The 16,031-nt window shown below is 37.4% G+C and overlaps 1 protein-coding gene across 3 annotated transcripts in view; it reads left to right on the forward strand.

Moving 5' to 3' along the window:
• The window catches only part of LOC143342752 (uncharacterized), a 128,419-nt gene that overhangs the window by 100,660 nt on the left and 11,728 nt on the right, over window positions 1–16,031 (forward strand). For all 3 annotated transcript variants that reach the window (XM_076766956.1, XM_076766957.1, XM_076766958.1), the window contains one exon: window positions 977–1,278. In XM_076766956.1, coding sequence (XP_076623071.1) covers window positions 977–1,278 — 302 coding nt within the window. The remainder of the gene's footprint in view (window positions 1–976; window positions 1,279–16,031) is intronic.

Below are 16,031 nucleotides of genomic sequence, written 5' to 3' on the forward strand. Positions count from 1 at the left end.
AATTGTCTAAAATGTCTTGTTTTATCATTGTATAAACGTCTTGCAATTGCTTCTTTAAGTTCTTTAACTGATTCTTATTTAAAATGTATAGCACTAGATAGACCAAACAATTCGAAAAATAGGCATAAATTTAAAAGAAAGAGTTTCAAAAACTTAGTACTAAAAGATGGTAGCATATTGAAGTTAATGGTTTTTAACAAATGAATATTAATAAATCTAATATGCCAATATGCTTACAAGATGAACAATAAAATGGATATTTCACAAAATATTTAGCTTTAATAAAAGACTCTAAGGTGTATTCTATAATGTCAATTTGTGTAGTGTTCGAATACTTTTATGTCCTTACAATTGACTATTTCTATATTTCTTCCTTATTATTAAAGTAATCATATACGAAAAATAAAAATTTTTGTAGTTTTCTTAATTAGAAATTATACTGGGACATATTATAATACATTTGTTTTGTTTATTGTATGTATTCTTAGGATACATAGAATAACAACAAAGTTATACTAGGGTTCCAATTTTTCTATGACCAACTATATAGGGTGAAGCACAAATTAGTCTCCACGATTTTTCAGCCCCTTTCAATGATCTGACAAAAAAAAATTATTTACGTCTAAATGCGAGGTCTGAGTGTTATGTATTGCCGAATTATTTCAAATATTGTGGCAATCAATTCATGGCAATTTTTCTTTCAATGTCATCTGAAAGTTATCGTGCAGCAGGTCGTTGAATTCGTTTCAATATCGTCTACAATACTATGAAATTAAAAATACCTAGTTCCATTTAAAAATATAACAGTAACCTTAATTTCCTATCGAAAATCAGTTTATTTTTTAATTTAAGCAACTGCAATTTCTTGTTAGTAAAATACTGATTAAAACTTGGGTAGGAAACATTTTTTGTCAGACCATCGAAAGAGAACTAATTCGTGCCTCACTCTGAAGAAATTGATCAATTGTCCTTTTAGGTTTGGTTTCAAAATCGACGCGCAAAATGGCGGAAACAAGCACGACTGCAATTGCTACAGGACGCATGGAGAATGCGATGTTTAGGGTTAGGAAGCGCAGCACCCTTACTTCTGAGGCCACCACCTACAACATCCTTGGAACGCCATGACGCAGGAACACCACCACCACTACCCTTACCACCACCATCGACTGCTGCCACCAACAATGGACCAACCTTAACATCGGTCAACACTGACAAAATACTTGGCACACCGTCTGTATCTGTTTGCAGAGATTACAGGATTCTTCCACCTCCCCATGGGTAATTAATATTATATTTTTCTATATCAATGATGTTATGTTAATTCACGTTAGTATCTCATACACTGACGTTCTTTCTGTGAGAAATGCATTTGTCTTACGGAAAAGACGCTAGTTAGTGAGATGCAACAGTTAATTTGTCATTACATGTATAATAACGGTTATTCCTACCGTAATAATATTTATGAAATCACAGAAGAAAGAATGCACTGTTAGTAACTGATGACTTAATTTGTTTAATATCGAAATTCGGAACAAGAATCACTTCAGTTAATAGCCAAGAGAACGACATATCATCGATATAATAATCGTGTCAATTGTTTCTTGCGGACATCAAAAGTTTAAATTCAATAATTATAGAAGAAGAAAATACCACCAAAATATTCGCAATATTTCGAAAAATATTTTAAAAGAATTTATTTCAATTTATAAAGAACATCTATCATAAAGCTAAAACAATAATAATAACTTTCTGTTAAGTGTGTAGCAAAAATTGAATAACCAGACAGATATCAGAGATTTGAAATGAAAGTACACTCATTTAGAGGCTCTTTCTATAAAAAAATGGAAAAAGTAAATATACAGGGTGTTTTGTTTAAGTGAGAACAGCAGGAATCTCGGAAGAAGTTGTAGTTATTAAAAAAATTTTCGTATAAAAGTTGCTTGGTAGGATGGGCAACATCATGTACCATGTTTCCACGAGAAGAAGGCACAGCGTGTTTACACCTCCACTCCTGTTGCAGTCCGCTGGCTCACAGGTATTGGCCGAAAATGGAGACGGAGATCGGTGATAGCCAATCAGTGGACTGCAGCAAGAGTGGGAATGTAAACACGCTGTGTCTTCTTCTCGTGGAAGGACGATACTACTAATTGTTTTCTTGTGAGTGGAGTGGTGGGGGAGATCTGAAGGTCAATCTAATTTTCTTAAATGGAATGCTATACTTTTTTCTTCAGAAAATAACAGCAGGTACTGGGATAGATCCAAAGAGGTGCTATACGATATTATTTTGAATTCGATAAAGGTAAATTGTTGGCTTCAGTTTAGGTCCTGCATCGGTCGACAGCCGACAGCCAGCAACCGCTGCTATATAGCGTCAAATTGGTCCGATTAAATTATTCCCACGTACTTCTTTCATTAATTCTTTCATGTTCGACAAATCAGTTTAGCAATAATCTTCAATCTCTGTTTATAATATCATAATTGCAGTAACATGATACGAACGCAACCAACGCTGGTTAGCACCAGCTGCTGGCTGTCGACCGTCGACCGATGCAGGACCTAAACTGAAGCCAACAATTTACCTTTCTGCTACTTTCTGAAGGAAAAAGTACAGCAATCCATTTAAGAAAATTAAATTGACCTTCAGATCTCCTCCACCTCTCTACCCACAAGAAAACAATTAATACTACATGATGTAGCCCGTCCTACCAAACAACTTTTGTACGAACACTTTTTTAATAATTACAACTCGTTCCAAGATAACCTGCTGTTCTCACTTAAACAAAACACCCTGTATAAATACACATGTATTATCCGATTTACCAGAGTTGAGCTTTGAGAGGTTGGCAGTAGGCAACGATGAAGTCAGATAGGGACCCAACTATGCTGCTGAACTGGGCACAACGTTGCCATATGGTGACGTACAGCGTCATATACATATATACAGGGTGTTCGGCCACCCCTGGGAAAAATTTACATGAGCGATTCTAGAGGCCAAAATAAGACGAAAATCAAGAATACCAATTAGTTGATGGAGGCTTCGTTACAAAGTTATTAACGTTTAAAGTTCCGCCTGTAGAATGGCAACCTGCGTACAGCTGCGTTCGCGCGGAAGGTTGCGGCAGGCCAGTGCTAGTGGTTCTCATGCAGCATGAAAAATTCTACTTACCGACGCTATCGACAGCCTTAGATTTTTGTCCATTTAGGGAAATGCGAACACCTTACGTTGAATAAGATTCAACCTGTCTTATGAAAATCCAGAAGGGCATATCAAAACTCGCCCGACGAGATTTTCACAGAGAAAGGGTGAATGTCACTTCCGATACCATAACGTTGTGCACAAAAATCACCCACACGCGATCATACACGCCCCACAATCGTCCACAATGTCCGTAAGTATCCACAAATAATCCTTTCAGGCACTAACCACTATGCAATTAAATAAACACGCACCGCGATTACGGTATTCGTGAGTGACTATGTGTACGTGCACCACGATTCTTCAGAATTACTTACGAATAGAAACGTTCTTAATTTTTCAAATACACTACAATTTAAAAATGTAAAAAGGAATCGTAGGATAAATGAAATTTTCCCATCGATTTGCGTTCACGTCGAAGAATGTAACAATACTAGCAGCTGACTGTGCCATCGATCGACGAGGTTCTGAGAAACAAATGCCGAAAAGGACCCCGATTCTACGTCACTCGTCTCGCTTATCTCTCTCTCTCACACACACACATACACACAACACATGCACTCTACGCTCAGTGGAGACAAAGGGCAACATCGGCACGTGTTTGGCCAGCTAGTTAGTCGTAAAAAAGAATCAGTCAAGACAGTTCACGCGACACATTTTAGAGATATTTCATTCAGTTATGTATTATCGAGCATGTAAGAAATACAGTGATATAAACAATCAGCGAATACTTATTAAATTCCTTTTTACATTTTTAAATTAAAGTGTATTTGAAAAATTAATAACAATTTTATTCGTAAGTAATTCTGAAGAATCGTGGTGCACGTACACATAGTCACTCACGAATACCGTAATTGCGGTGCGTGTTTATTTAATTGCATAGTGGTTAGTGCCTGAAAGGATTATTTGTGGATACTTACGGACATTGTGGACGATTGTGGGGCGTGTATGATCGCGTGTGGGTGATTTTTGTGCACAACGTTATGGTATCGGAAGTGACATTCACCCTTTCTCTGTGAAAATCTCGTCGGGCGAGTTTTGATATGCCCTTCTGGATTTTCATAAGACAGGTTGAATCTTATTCAACGTAAGGTGTTCGCATTTCCCTAAATGGACAAAAATCTAAGGCTGTCGATAGCGTCGGTAAGTAGAATTTTTCATGCTGCGTGAGAACCACTAGCACTGGCCTGCCGCAACCTTCCGCGCGAACGCAGCTGTACGCAGGTTGCCATTCTACAGGCGGAACTTTAAACGTTAATAACTTTGTAACGAAGCCTCCATCAACTAATTGGTATTCTTGATTTTCGTCTTATTTTGGCCTCTAGAATCGCTCATGTAAATTTTTCCCAGGGGTGGCCGAACACCCTGTATACATATATGCCTCTTTCTATTCATAAATGTAACTGTTCCTTCGTCAGTGATAAAAGAGACTCTTCACCGAAAATATTTATTCTCAGATTTATTTCACCATTTACTTCCAAAACTATTAACATTACGCAATATTCCTTGTTTTATTTTAATCAAGATGGATCAATATTCTTTGAAAAACTGTTTTCTAAACCTGATGATTACATTCATGACACAAATAATAAAGAAATTTGTATTTTACTAATTTTATTTCGAAATAACAATTTTAACCTTTTAAGAAAGTCATAATCTGTTTCCTTAAACAATCCTTAGTAAAATAGAAACTTAAAAATGCAGCATTCATGTTAAAACTAACAATTAATGAATTATTAATGATCGTAACGCGATCTATTTTACTTAAGGAGTTACATCGCCTTGGTGGGCCCAAAACGAACGATATTTTCACGTTCAGGAAATATGTACTTTTAGTTGAAATGACCTGTTTACCATGTATGAAGTACTTCTTGAACGTTTAAAAACATTTTTTTGAAATATCTATGTATATTTACAACAAAGAAAATGGAGTTATCACGAACCATGTATGGTACCCTGGTGTACGCAGTAGCTCAAAAACCGTCCAAACGAATGTGACCCAATTTAGTGCATATATTTTTTATAATACTCTCTATCAGTTGACGTATGATTTTTTTGAAATTCAAAAAATTGTAGCAGTTTAGAAAAGTGGATTTTTTACTGACGTTTTTTTATCAACAATTCAAAAACTAATTAAACAAATTTTTACGTGTACCAATAAAAATCGCAACGCTACGCGTCACGATATGGCAGCGTTGCGCTCATTTCCACAGCATAATTGGGTCCCTATCAGGTTTTACCATTGCCAACTGCTAACCTCTCAGAGTTTAACTGTGGTAAATCAAACGGTAATGCTGTCTGATACGATGGTAAGTACGCTTTCAACATCGTAAAATTGTAAGTCCCCTGCTGCTGGACGCATTACGAAGTGACCTACTTCGCTCACGCGGCTGTTCGCAAATTTTCGTAATTTAGGCAGATCTTTAGTTGTTAATAATTTTAAAACGAAACTTCTATCGGAACATCGTTATTCTTGATTTTCATCTTATTTTGGTCTGTAGAATTATCCCTTCAAAGGATGACTAATGGTGGTTGAGTACGCTGTATTTTCTATCCATCTTCTCCATATCAAAACCACAAGAAACGGCTGTGTGATCATTATATGTGATGTTTGTCTTTACAGCAGAGTATTTTGAATCAGGAAACATCAGTCTCATAGTTTATATTAATGGTGATTGAGTTTAGATTACGACTCAGTTATTAATAGTATGTTCAAGTGCAAACAATTTTGTCATTAGGCATGTCTTGATGAGCAATCAGTGTATTAGAACAGTTTTACTAACATTCACTGTCAGAAGTTAACAAATTCGGTATACTATAATGCTTTAACGTAAGTATAATATATTATGTGTCCCATGTACTGTCCTTTCATTTACTAAAACAAAACTTCATATTAGAATTATACTGAAGTTGAAAGATACTGGTGAGTTTGTAGTAATTATTAATTTCATTGAAAATTATAATGACGTAATTTAAAAACGAAGGCTAAATTATCATTAGAACAACAAACGAATTCTTCATTCAAACAAACTATTCATTTACAATATACAGGGTGCACAATTTAACGCGAGCACCTTAAATATTTTCGTTGCTGATTATGATATAAAGAAATATGAAAGGAAAAAATTGTTTGATTAAAAAGGGCAAATACTGTAATTATTTTTGCTCAAGAATACATTTTTTGAGATCTCAAGATCATTGATGTTCTTTTAATAGAATCACATATTTTTATCCCCACATAGCATACATAGCGTGCATAGCAAACTGACCTTCAAATGACCTTAATTACGGAAAATACAGAAATGTATGTTTTAAGGAATTTTTAGACATATTGATATGTATGAGATTTATTTAGAGAATTTATTATTCAAATGCTATATTGAGAAACCTTTATAAATATTTATTATACGTTATTATATGTATACAGGATGTTCGGCCACTCTTGGCAAAAGTTTTAATGGGGGATTCTAGAGGCCAAAATAAGACGAAAATCAAGAATACCAGTATGTTGATGGAGGCTTCGTTAAATAGTTATTAACAATTAAATTCAAAAATTTCAAATCGTTCTGGAAAAATTATTTTCGGTTGCAGGGGTCAATTACAATCATTTTTTATGAATATACATACCTCCAAAATCCTATTCACTTTCGAGAAAAACAATCGGGTAGGTGCTGAATTTTTTCGGCGAAAAAAAAAATTTTCAAACCGTTCTGAAAAAATTATTTTCGGTTGTGGAGGTCAATTACAATAACTTTTGGTGAATAGACACACCCCCGAAATCCTGCGCATTATCGAGAAAAAAATTCAGAACGGGCGGAATTTTAAACGTTAATAACTTTTTAACGAAGCCTCCATCAACAAATTGGTATTCTTTATTTTCGTCTTATTTTGGTCTCTAAAATCGCTCATGTAAATTTTTTCCAGGGGTGGCCGAACACCCTGTATAACATTGAAATACGTAAAACTGTAAGAGGTAAACATACTATGTGATATATCAATGAATTAAAAAAAAAAATTGTGTTCTTTTTTGTTATTATATAAATTGTGATTGCTTTTAAAATAATGTTATAAACAATTTTTTTGTTATAAAGAAATTATTTTTTACAAAATTTATAACCAGCATTTATATGTACATAAAATACCATGAAACTTTTTCTCAAGAAGTTTTCTTCGTTTTTGGAATAACCTATTGTAGCTGAAACTTTAGGGGGTTGTTTAAACCCCTAAATATCAAAATGGGCCGATATAAAAAAATACGTATATCTTATTTTTCGGCCCTTTAAAACATATCCAAAATTCAAAACAATCAGAGGCGAACACCTAAAAAACATTCCTTGTTAGTACCTTACATATACATATATGTAAATCGTTACATCACTAAGTGCCAAATTATTGAAACACATTGTGAACGAAAATGATGTTTTTCTAGTTCAAAAATAATAGATATGAACCTAATGGATGTACTTGCCATTTATGAACAATACCTGGTCAAAAAGAAGGAGTATGACAACCAATAGTAAAACATTTTCAAGCTGTAGTGAAATGAAAGATGATACATAGCAATGTATTAAAAAAGATACCTGCTTTAACTCGAAAACAAGGTTAAATAGGACACACATTATACGAACTTATTTTTTTGTTTTCTTGCATAAAATACATCCCTGAAGCGGGTCCTAGATGCTAGAGAAGATCCTGTATATTGTCGCACATTTGTAGACTACGTTATTGAACCACTGTTTATCGATAACACTTTGAATAGGGAAACGTATGCAAAGCTTTTGCATGTTATCAGATTTATGATAAGACATTCTTTTAACTCTAAAAAATTGGAACAATATTCCTACAAGCCAAAAAAACATAAAGGAATGTATTATAATTGTATATGTATATTATGTACACCAATATTGGTCAACAAACTATAAGAAGCGTCAGGGGATCTTTTATTTATCGTTTATGGAAATGTACTGACGTTAATGGATACGATTTTGAGTATGTACTAAAATAAATTTTTCCACTATCGTTACAACTTTATTACTCTTACCTATTTTCATGTACTTCTCAATTTTTTCCGCACTCAAGGTCAATTAAAGGTTATGTTGACATATGTATACTATTATACTCCTCTTGACATTAGCTGTAACTCTGTAATGATAAAAATCTAAAATGTAATATCAAAGGTAATATTTTACTTAGTTACATCTATTTTTTCGAAACTAAACATTTTTCTTATTTGACACGTCTTTGTATCATCAACAGTAATCAAAGATATTTAAGATAGTCAATTGAGTGAGACACACTCTACTATAACAAGGAAAGTAAAAGTCAGGCATAATATAATTTTGTTATAATATCTAAATGTTTAGATCATAATTTAACAGTAATTCATCTTTTTCGAAATCGATTAGTGAATAGTCTCACAGATATATTTTCAATAAAAATATAATAGAATATACATAGAGTCCCGTGGTTTTTCGTTGAACTACGAAAATTTAATCTAAAGGTCAAAAGGAAAGAGAAATGTTATACATATAAAGTTTGTGAATAAACACTTTGTTTTAGAGTTAGAAACACCACTCGATTTTTATATGTAAAGAACTTTAAAACAAAAAAGTTCACTCGATAGAAGTGACTTCATATGACGAACCTAAGCACAGAACTAAAAACGCAGTTATTGAAATTCAGCAAAATACCGAAGAACTTTGTAAAGTAATAAAAGGTATAGCCGAATAAGTATTTCAACGTATAAATTCAAACGTATAAAATTCCAGATTCCAACCAAAAATTCAGAAACGTGTAAGCCTTCAGGTAGAATGTCCATGACTTTTTTCATAATTTTGTATTCCATACAACGAAAGAAATGGAGCATAAACTGTAAATTACATTTTGTCCTGTAACGGGTTAATATTCGACAGAAAAAGTTTTCGTTGGGGGGCCTACCTAATGATACATCCAAGGTTGAATTTGCTTCGGGGACACTTTTACCATGCTTATTCGGTTATACTCCTTAATTGTTTATCGATGTCAAGCCTACATCCAAGTAGAAGGCCATTATTTAGAAATGAGATATTAAGTACGATATGAAATATAGTTTGTAATTTTTTCAAATGATAAAAAATATATAATTATTTATTTGTAACTCTAAAACAAAGCATTTATTCAGAAACTTTATATAGTGTCCCAGACCACCTGCCCTACCCTTTTAAAGTGAAGAGTGGTTTTTATGGAAAATCCAACTGTTGAAGTAACAAAAGAAAACCCCACATTCCGTGTGTTGAATGTGTGTGACCGTCACAAGAAAGCGGAGAATGAGACGAGAATGCGTTCGTCACTTGTCTACGATCGTACATTGTTTCCTAGCTTGGCATCATTCACATTTTGTTGTTCGGACTTTGTTGGTAGAAGACGATGATTTGTTAAATGTCTGTAAAGGCAGCTTGGTCAAACCGCCAGTAGATGCATTGAAATACGCCAATAATTTGAAGAAGTTTCAGAAAGTAGATAAAGTTGCGAAAAAATTGATAGTTACAACGGTGGTGAAACGCCGTTAGAGCTCCTGTTAAATTGTGAAACTGCTCGTAAAATGTAGGCAAACTAAATACTGTGTATGATATGAAATCAGATGAGAATCTTATGATGGTGCAAACGCAGTTTTTCGATTTTAAATGGAATGTAAGTGAAAGTGTTTTTCATAACCTGCCGAAACTAGAACAGTTATTTATAAAAATGAGAACTCTTGGAACTGAGATTCCGCTCCATCGTTGGACGCGTTCAATGTTGTTGACGTGCATTTTGTCCAATTTACCTGCAAAATTTAAGTATTTTCATAGCGTGTGGGATTCGATGGAGGACCAGAAGAAACCTCTAGATAATCTTACCACACGATTACTGTTTGAAGAGTTAAGAATTGAAAACCAAGAGGAATCAAGTGAAACAAAGGTTGCTTTGTTCGGAAGTAACACTTCAAAAAAATTTAACAGTACAAAAAAGGTTCAAGGTAATTTTACGCAAAAAGGGAGGTGTTTCAATCGTGGAGTAGCAGGTCATATGAAAAAAAACTGTCCTGGTTGCTATGCATGCGGATCGCAAAATCATGTAAAAATTGTCCGAAGCTGAAGTCAGAGGGACAGGGGCGCGCGAGTTCGTCGCGAGAAGAACAAATGACAAAACACGCGTTTCTGGGAACCATTTTTTTTTGTACGTGAGGAAATCCTCATGGACATCTGCGGGCCCACCCGAATGGAGGACCGGCGGGTAGTGCCGGACTCTTACTCTAAATTTGTTTTTGGTTGAAGCGTGTAACCGTTTCCCCGTCGACGGTGGGTACGGTTCGGGGGGACTGAAGGAAGGTCGTTGGTTTGCCGACCTAGTCGGCTAGACAGGATTCGGTGCGGCTGAGTGACGAGTCGTATGTAATTTTCAGTGGTTTATTTGTGCAATGGTACACATGACTTGGATGCCACGGCAAACACGACTTAGGTGCTAACGGTGAACGCGACTTAATTGCTAACGGTAACGCGACTTAGAGACGATTGGACGGTACAATTACGGAGATTGCGCGAACGGCGGACGAGGAGCGGTCTGTTGCTCCGGCGGCGGTCGTTCGGGAAGGGTTCGGAGCAGTGTGACTAGATCGGGCATAATTGAGTGCATCGAAATCGACAATAATGACGACGAACTTCCTTAGCGTCTAACGGAGTGGTGGGAATAGCAGGCATATAGTACCGCACGAGCTACCTGTACATACGTGAGCTCGGCACTTCGCACAATTTCGGGAAAACGATAAAGAACGCTAGTGCGAGCCTTTCCTTCTTTCTCTTGTAAATGAGAAATAGCTGAAATACGATCTCGCGATAATCGGCATACGATTCCAAGTCTCGACTGCCCCAGCATGTTTACTTTCCGACCTATGTAAGGTATAAGGAAAGTACCATAATAAACAAAAAAATTTCGAAAATTTTTTTTAGCGTAAATACACGTTTTAAGACCCCCTGATCATATTGTAACTTTTAAGAAAAAAAAAATTTTTTTTGTTCCTATGCTATTAACATGATTGCGTCTAAACGGCTGAATGAATTTCAATGAAACTTCACATTTAAATTTTATATTCCCGTTTCAAGGTCTGATTAGATTTTGAGCGTAATCAGCTCCCGGTTAGTGATGATTATACGTCTTGTAGTATTATAATTATTTCGATAGATATACATTATTTGTAAAAATTTTTTAAAACGTTTTATATGAATCTTACGAAGTATTAAGATCAAATAAACTTTATCTCTATTTTTCCTATCTGCTGTTACAGCAGTGACTCATGCAGGTTGACGATAGTGTTTTGTTTATACTCCTCGCGGGTCGCTGGCGTAGATATACATACATAGTCTAGTCTCCGTAGGTTTTTAAAGGACAAGAATTAAAAATAAAATTCTACTACATGAATAGCAGTCAATTTAGTGTATTCCATTTTACAGTAATGAATTCAGTGGGGAATGAAAAGAAAGGCAAGACGAATGTGGACATTTTAATATACGGCGTGTAGTAATGTTACAAATAAATAAGGATTTTTTACATCCTAATGGAAAGAGTGTAAGGAAACAATAAAAAGTACAATAATAATATTCTGCTGTCGCTGAGCTCCGGACGATGCAACGCAGTTAATAGCTTGGAAAGAAATGCCTTCCCCGGAACAGGAAAAGTCCCCATGCAGTCCTCTTGACGAAGGCTTTTCAAGAGCCTTCGAGGGTGGTTTACGACAGGGCCCGGCACTCGTTGCTGGGGTCCGCTCTTCTACGCGACGCCTTGCCTCTCGTCGTGCCCTGTGCTTATGGGGAAAGTGTCGGAATTTCCAACAGGAGGGAAATTGAGATCCATCAGATTTCTATTGGACGGTAACGTGCACGTTATTGTTTCTCCAATATTTCGATTATTTTGTCATGTAAAGTTAAGTCAAATATGTATATAACATTTGATTCTGTGTAACAAATTGATATGGTTATTGAAAAACATAGCGGGAAAAATCAGTATTAATCTATTTCTGTAGCAATTCATTTTCCTATTTAAATCATATCTTTACAAAATATTTGTTACTGACGTTACGTATGTCGAACGTTTCGTTCCCTAAATTTTCCTTGTCACTTGCGTGCATTAGGAAATCGCCCTGCTACTTATTTAACCTTTGAAATGGGGGTCACTTCCGTCGCGATACAGCAGCCCGTTAATTAATATAATTCGGAGAATACTGCACACGGTAATTTCTAACGTACTTTTGAATCCGCCCCCACAGATTTTTTGGTATATAAACCCCGTGATTTCATTACTCGGGGGATCATAATCGTACCGTCACGTTTAGTGTCAACACCACGTCTCTCGTTACGCGTATACGGTTTTTGATAGTCAGTTGTATTTCGTGAGATCGGGCTACAGTACCCTGTCGTATCAATATTAAACCATATAGAATCCGTGAATCGGTATAAATTCCATTACGGCCTTTATTTTCTATTGACATACCCCCGCATCGCCAGTGCGTCAACACCGAGCAAGAACTATTTAGGTATTTATAATTATTCTTTGAACGCGACATAACATACACGAAACACTTGTATTTTACTTGTTAGTTTAAGAATATATCTAGTTTCATTATTAAATCAGAGTTATCCAACTTCTTTAACACATCATTATATAAAGCGATTATTATTAGTTAAACGTTCCCACAATAATATAACCTTACCGCTCGGGTTATATTATATTTAATAATTGAAAGTTATGTGATCGATTAACATATCCTGAATCCAAATACAAATTCTTACAACCTAGTGGCTCCTTGATTACGCATCGAGTTCGTCCACGCAATCTACTACCATCCTAGTGGCTCCCTGATTTCGCATCAGGTTCATCCGCATCCTACAGCTCCCTGATTTCGCATCGGGTTCGTTTTTTTTTTTTGTACGTGGAGAAATCCTCATGGACACCCGCGGGCCCACTCAAAGGGCGGACCGGCGCGTAGTGTCGGACTCTTACCGGCTAAAACCCCACGGTGACCATCCTCAGACGCCTGGCGACGGGCCGGGAACTCTAGTGAGACATCAGAGAGTCCCCCGCCGCGTCGTGCCTTTTCAGGCCCCTCCCGATGTGAGGCACCCCTCCCATCGCCTTCCCCCTCAACCGCAGGCGCCTGATCACCGGCGCCCGCGGCTCCGTGACATGGGACTAAGCCGCCGGCCGGGTAGCCACGTTGGCCGCAAGACTCTTCCGCAGCCAACTGGCCAACCTGCAGCCTTAGGTAAAACCCGCGGCAAATATCCCATGCCCCGGACCACTCACGCACACATTTACACACAAAGCATTCATACCGGTATTTGGTCCTCGGGAGTTTCGCTCCGACCTCCGGGATGTCATGCGAGGATACGGTCACCAGTCTTCTCAGGTTGATAACCTCATCCCCGCATCCCATCCCAGCAGCTACCCCTATCCGCCACCTGTAGACGCGCCCCGTAGGAGTTCACCTCCCCTGCCGCCTGGACAACCAAACGGGTGCGTGGGGGGTTCACTACCCCTACCGCCTGGACAACCAAACAGGTGCATGGAAGGATTCACCTCCCCTGCCGCCTGGACAACCAAACGGGTGCGTGGCGCATCAGGTTCGTCTGTGATTTATCCAACTTCCCAGCAGCTCCTCGATTACGCATCGAGTTCGTCTGCGCGTCTTCCAACCTCCTAGCAGCTCCCCAATTTCGCATTGGGTTCGTCTGCGTCGTTATCAACAATCCTAGTGACTCCCCGATTTCGCATCGGTTCGTTCACGACGTTTCACCCTCCTACGGCTCCCTGGTTTCGCACCAGGTTTGTGCGTACGTGACTCCATCCCAGAGACTCCCTGATTTCGCATCAGGTTCGTCTTCGTTATCAACTATCCTAGCGGCTGCCCGATTTCGCATCGGATTCGTCCGTGCACCTAACTAACAAATTGATACCATATTCCATATTCTCTCTCGCACTCGCAGGCCACGCGTGCAGCACGGCCCTGGCTCGTGACACTGAAGATTGTTACAGCGTGCACGGTACTGGTTAAGAGTGGTTTTTCATTTTAATAAATTTTACTTATTTCAATTTCTAAATATTTATTTCTTAATTAATCCTTTAAGAGTGAGACTCCTTTGAACAACATTATTCTAAAATATTTGTGGAATACGTTTTTAATGTGGTTTAGGTAGGTATGCAATGTATAAGATTTCGTTTAATTTTTCCTTTCTAGAAAAGGTAAGAGAAAAGTTTATTTGATCTTAATCCTTCTTAAGATTTATATAAATCGTTTTAAAAAATTTTTACAAATAATGTATATGTATCAGAATAATTAAAAAACTACAAGACGTATAATAATCATTATCCAAAAGCTGATCACGCTCAAAATCTAATCAGACCTTGAAACGAGAACATAGACTTAAATATAAAGTTTCATTGAAATTCATTCAGCCGTTTAGACGCAATCAAGTTAGTAGCATGGAAACAAAAAAAATTTCATTTTTTTTAATAGTCACAATATGATTAGGGGGTCTTAAAACGTGTATTTACGCTAAAAAAAATTATCGAAATTTTTTTTTCATTATGATACCATCCTTATATCTTAGGTCGGAAAATAAAAATGCTGGGGCAGTCGAAACTTGGATTCGTATGCCGATTATCACGAGGTCGTATTTCAACTATTTCTCATTTACAAGAGAAAGAAGGAAAGGCTCGCACTAGCGTTCTTTATCGTTTTCCCGAAATTGTGCGAAGTGCCGAGCTCACCTATGTACAGGTAGCTCGTGCGGTAGTATATGCCTGCTATCCCTACCACTCCGTTAGAGGCTAAGGAAGTTCATCGTCACTATTGTCGATTTCGATGCACTCAAATATGCCCGATCTGGCTACACGGGTTCAGAGATACAATACCCTCTGCCTACATTACCGGAAGACTTGCCGATTCTTCGCAGGGCCTGGTAGGAATAGTAGGATCGGAATTGACCATAATAACTTAGGGTCGCTGGATAGATACGGTGGGCGTCCGCGGGCGGCATGGCCGTGTAAGGAGCGGAATAAGGCAATGGCCTACCTATGTTATCGAAAGGCTTACGTTATTGGCAGGGCCCGAGTAGGAATGGTAGGAGTGAAATTGATCACAATAACTTAGGGTTGCTGGGTAAGAATGGCGGATTGGTAACGAGAGTGCCCCTTGCACTCTCGCGTTTTCCAAAAATGAAGCTCGTGTAAATCACGTATTGCTTGTACGGAATCTCTCACCACTTAATCTAGATTTAGCGAACAAAACAAATCTCCGAATGTAACCGGTGACCTGGTTTTAATATCCGCTCGGCCCGTACTTAATTGAGAGGGAGCGAAGACTCCTAGCGGCCGCGCGGCGAACCACCGGTCGCGAAAACTCGGTCTCTGGCGGCTCGACAGCGAACGGTCCCAGGAGTGGGATATACGCGTTACAAACGGCTGCTAAAAAAAAGTATAAATTTTCTGATTACTGATTTCGGGAGTAAATGTTTGTTCATGCTTAAAGAAAAAATTATAGCGACTGCGTCGAATCATGGTGAACTGTATAAAATGGATTTGCGTGTGGTACTACCAAAAGAATGTAATACTATTAATAAATTAGACACTTTACAATTGTGGCATGAACTACTTTGTCATCAAGACAAGAGGCACGTCGAACATTTTTTGAAAAATATGGGTATAGATGTTTTAGTAATAAACGATTTTTGTGATGGTAAAAACTCATGAAAGAGTTGGACATGCCACGAAAGTTCGTAAAGTTATACGTATTGTGTATGCAGGCCGATGCAGTAAGAATCTCTTG

This window comes from Colletes latitarsis, chromosome 6 (genome assembly GCF_051014445.1).
Source record: "Colletes latitarsis isolate SP2378_abdomen chromosome 6, iyColLati1, whole genome shotgun sequence".
Lineage (NCBI taxonomy): Eukaryota > Metazoa > Arthropoda > Insecta > Hymenoptera > Colletidae > Colletes > Colletes latitarsis.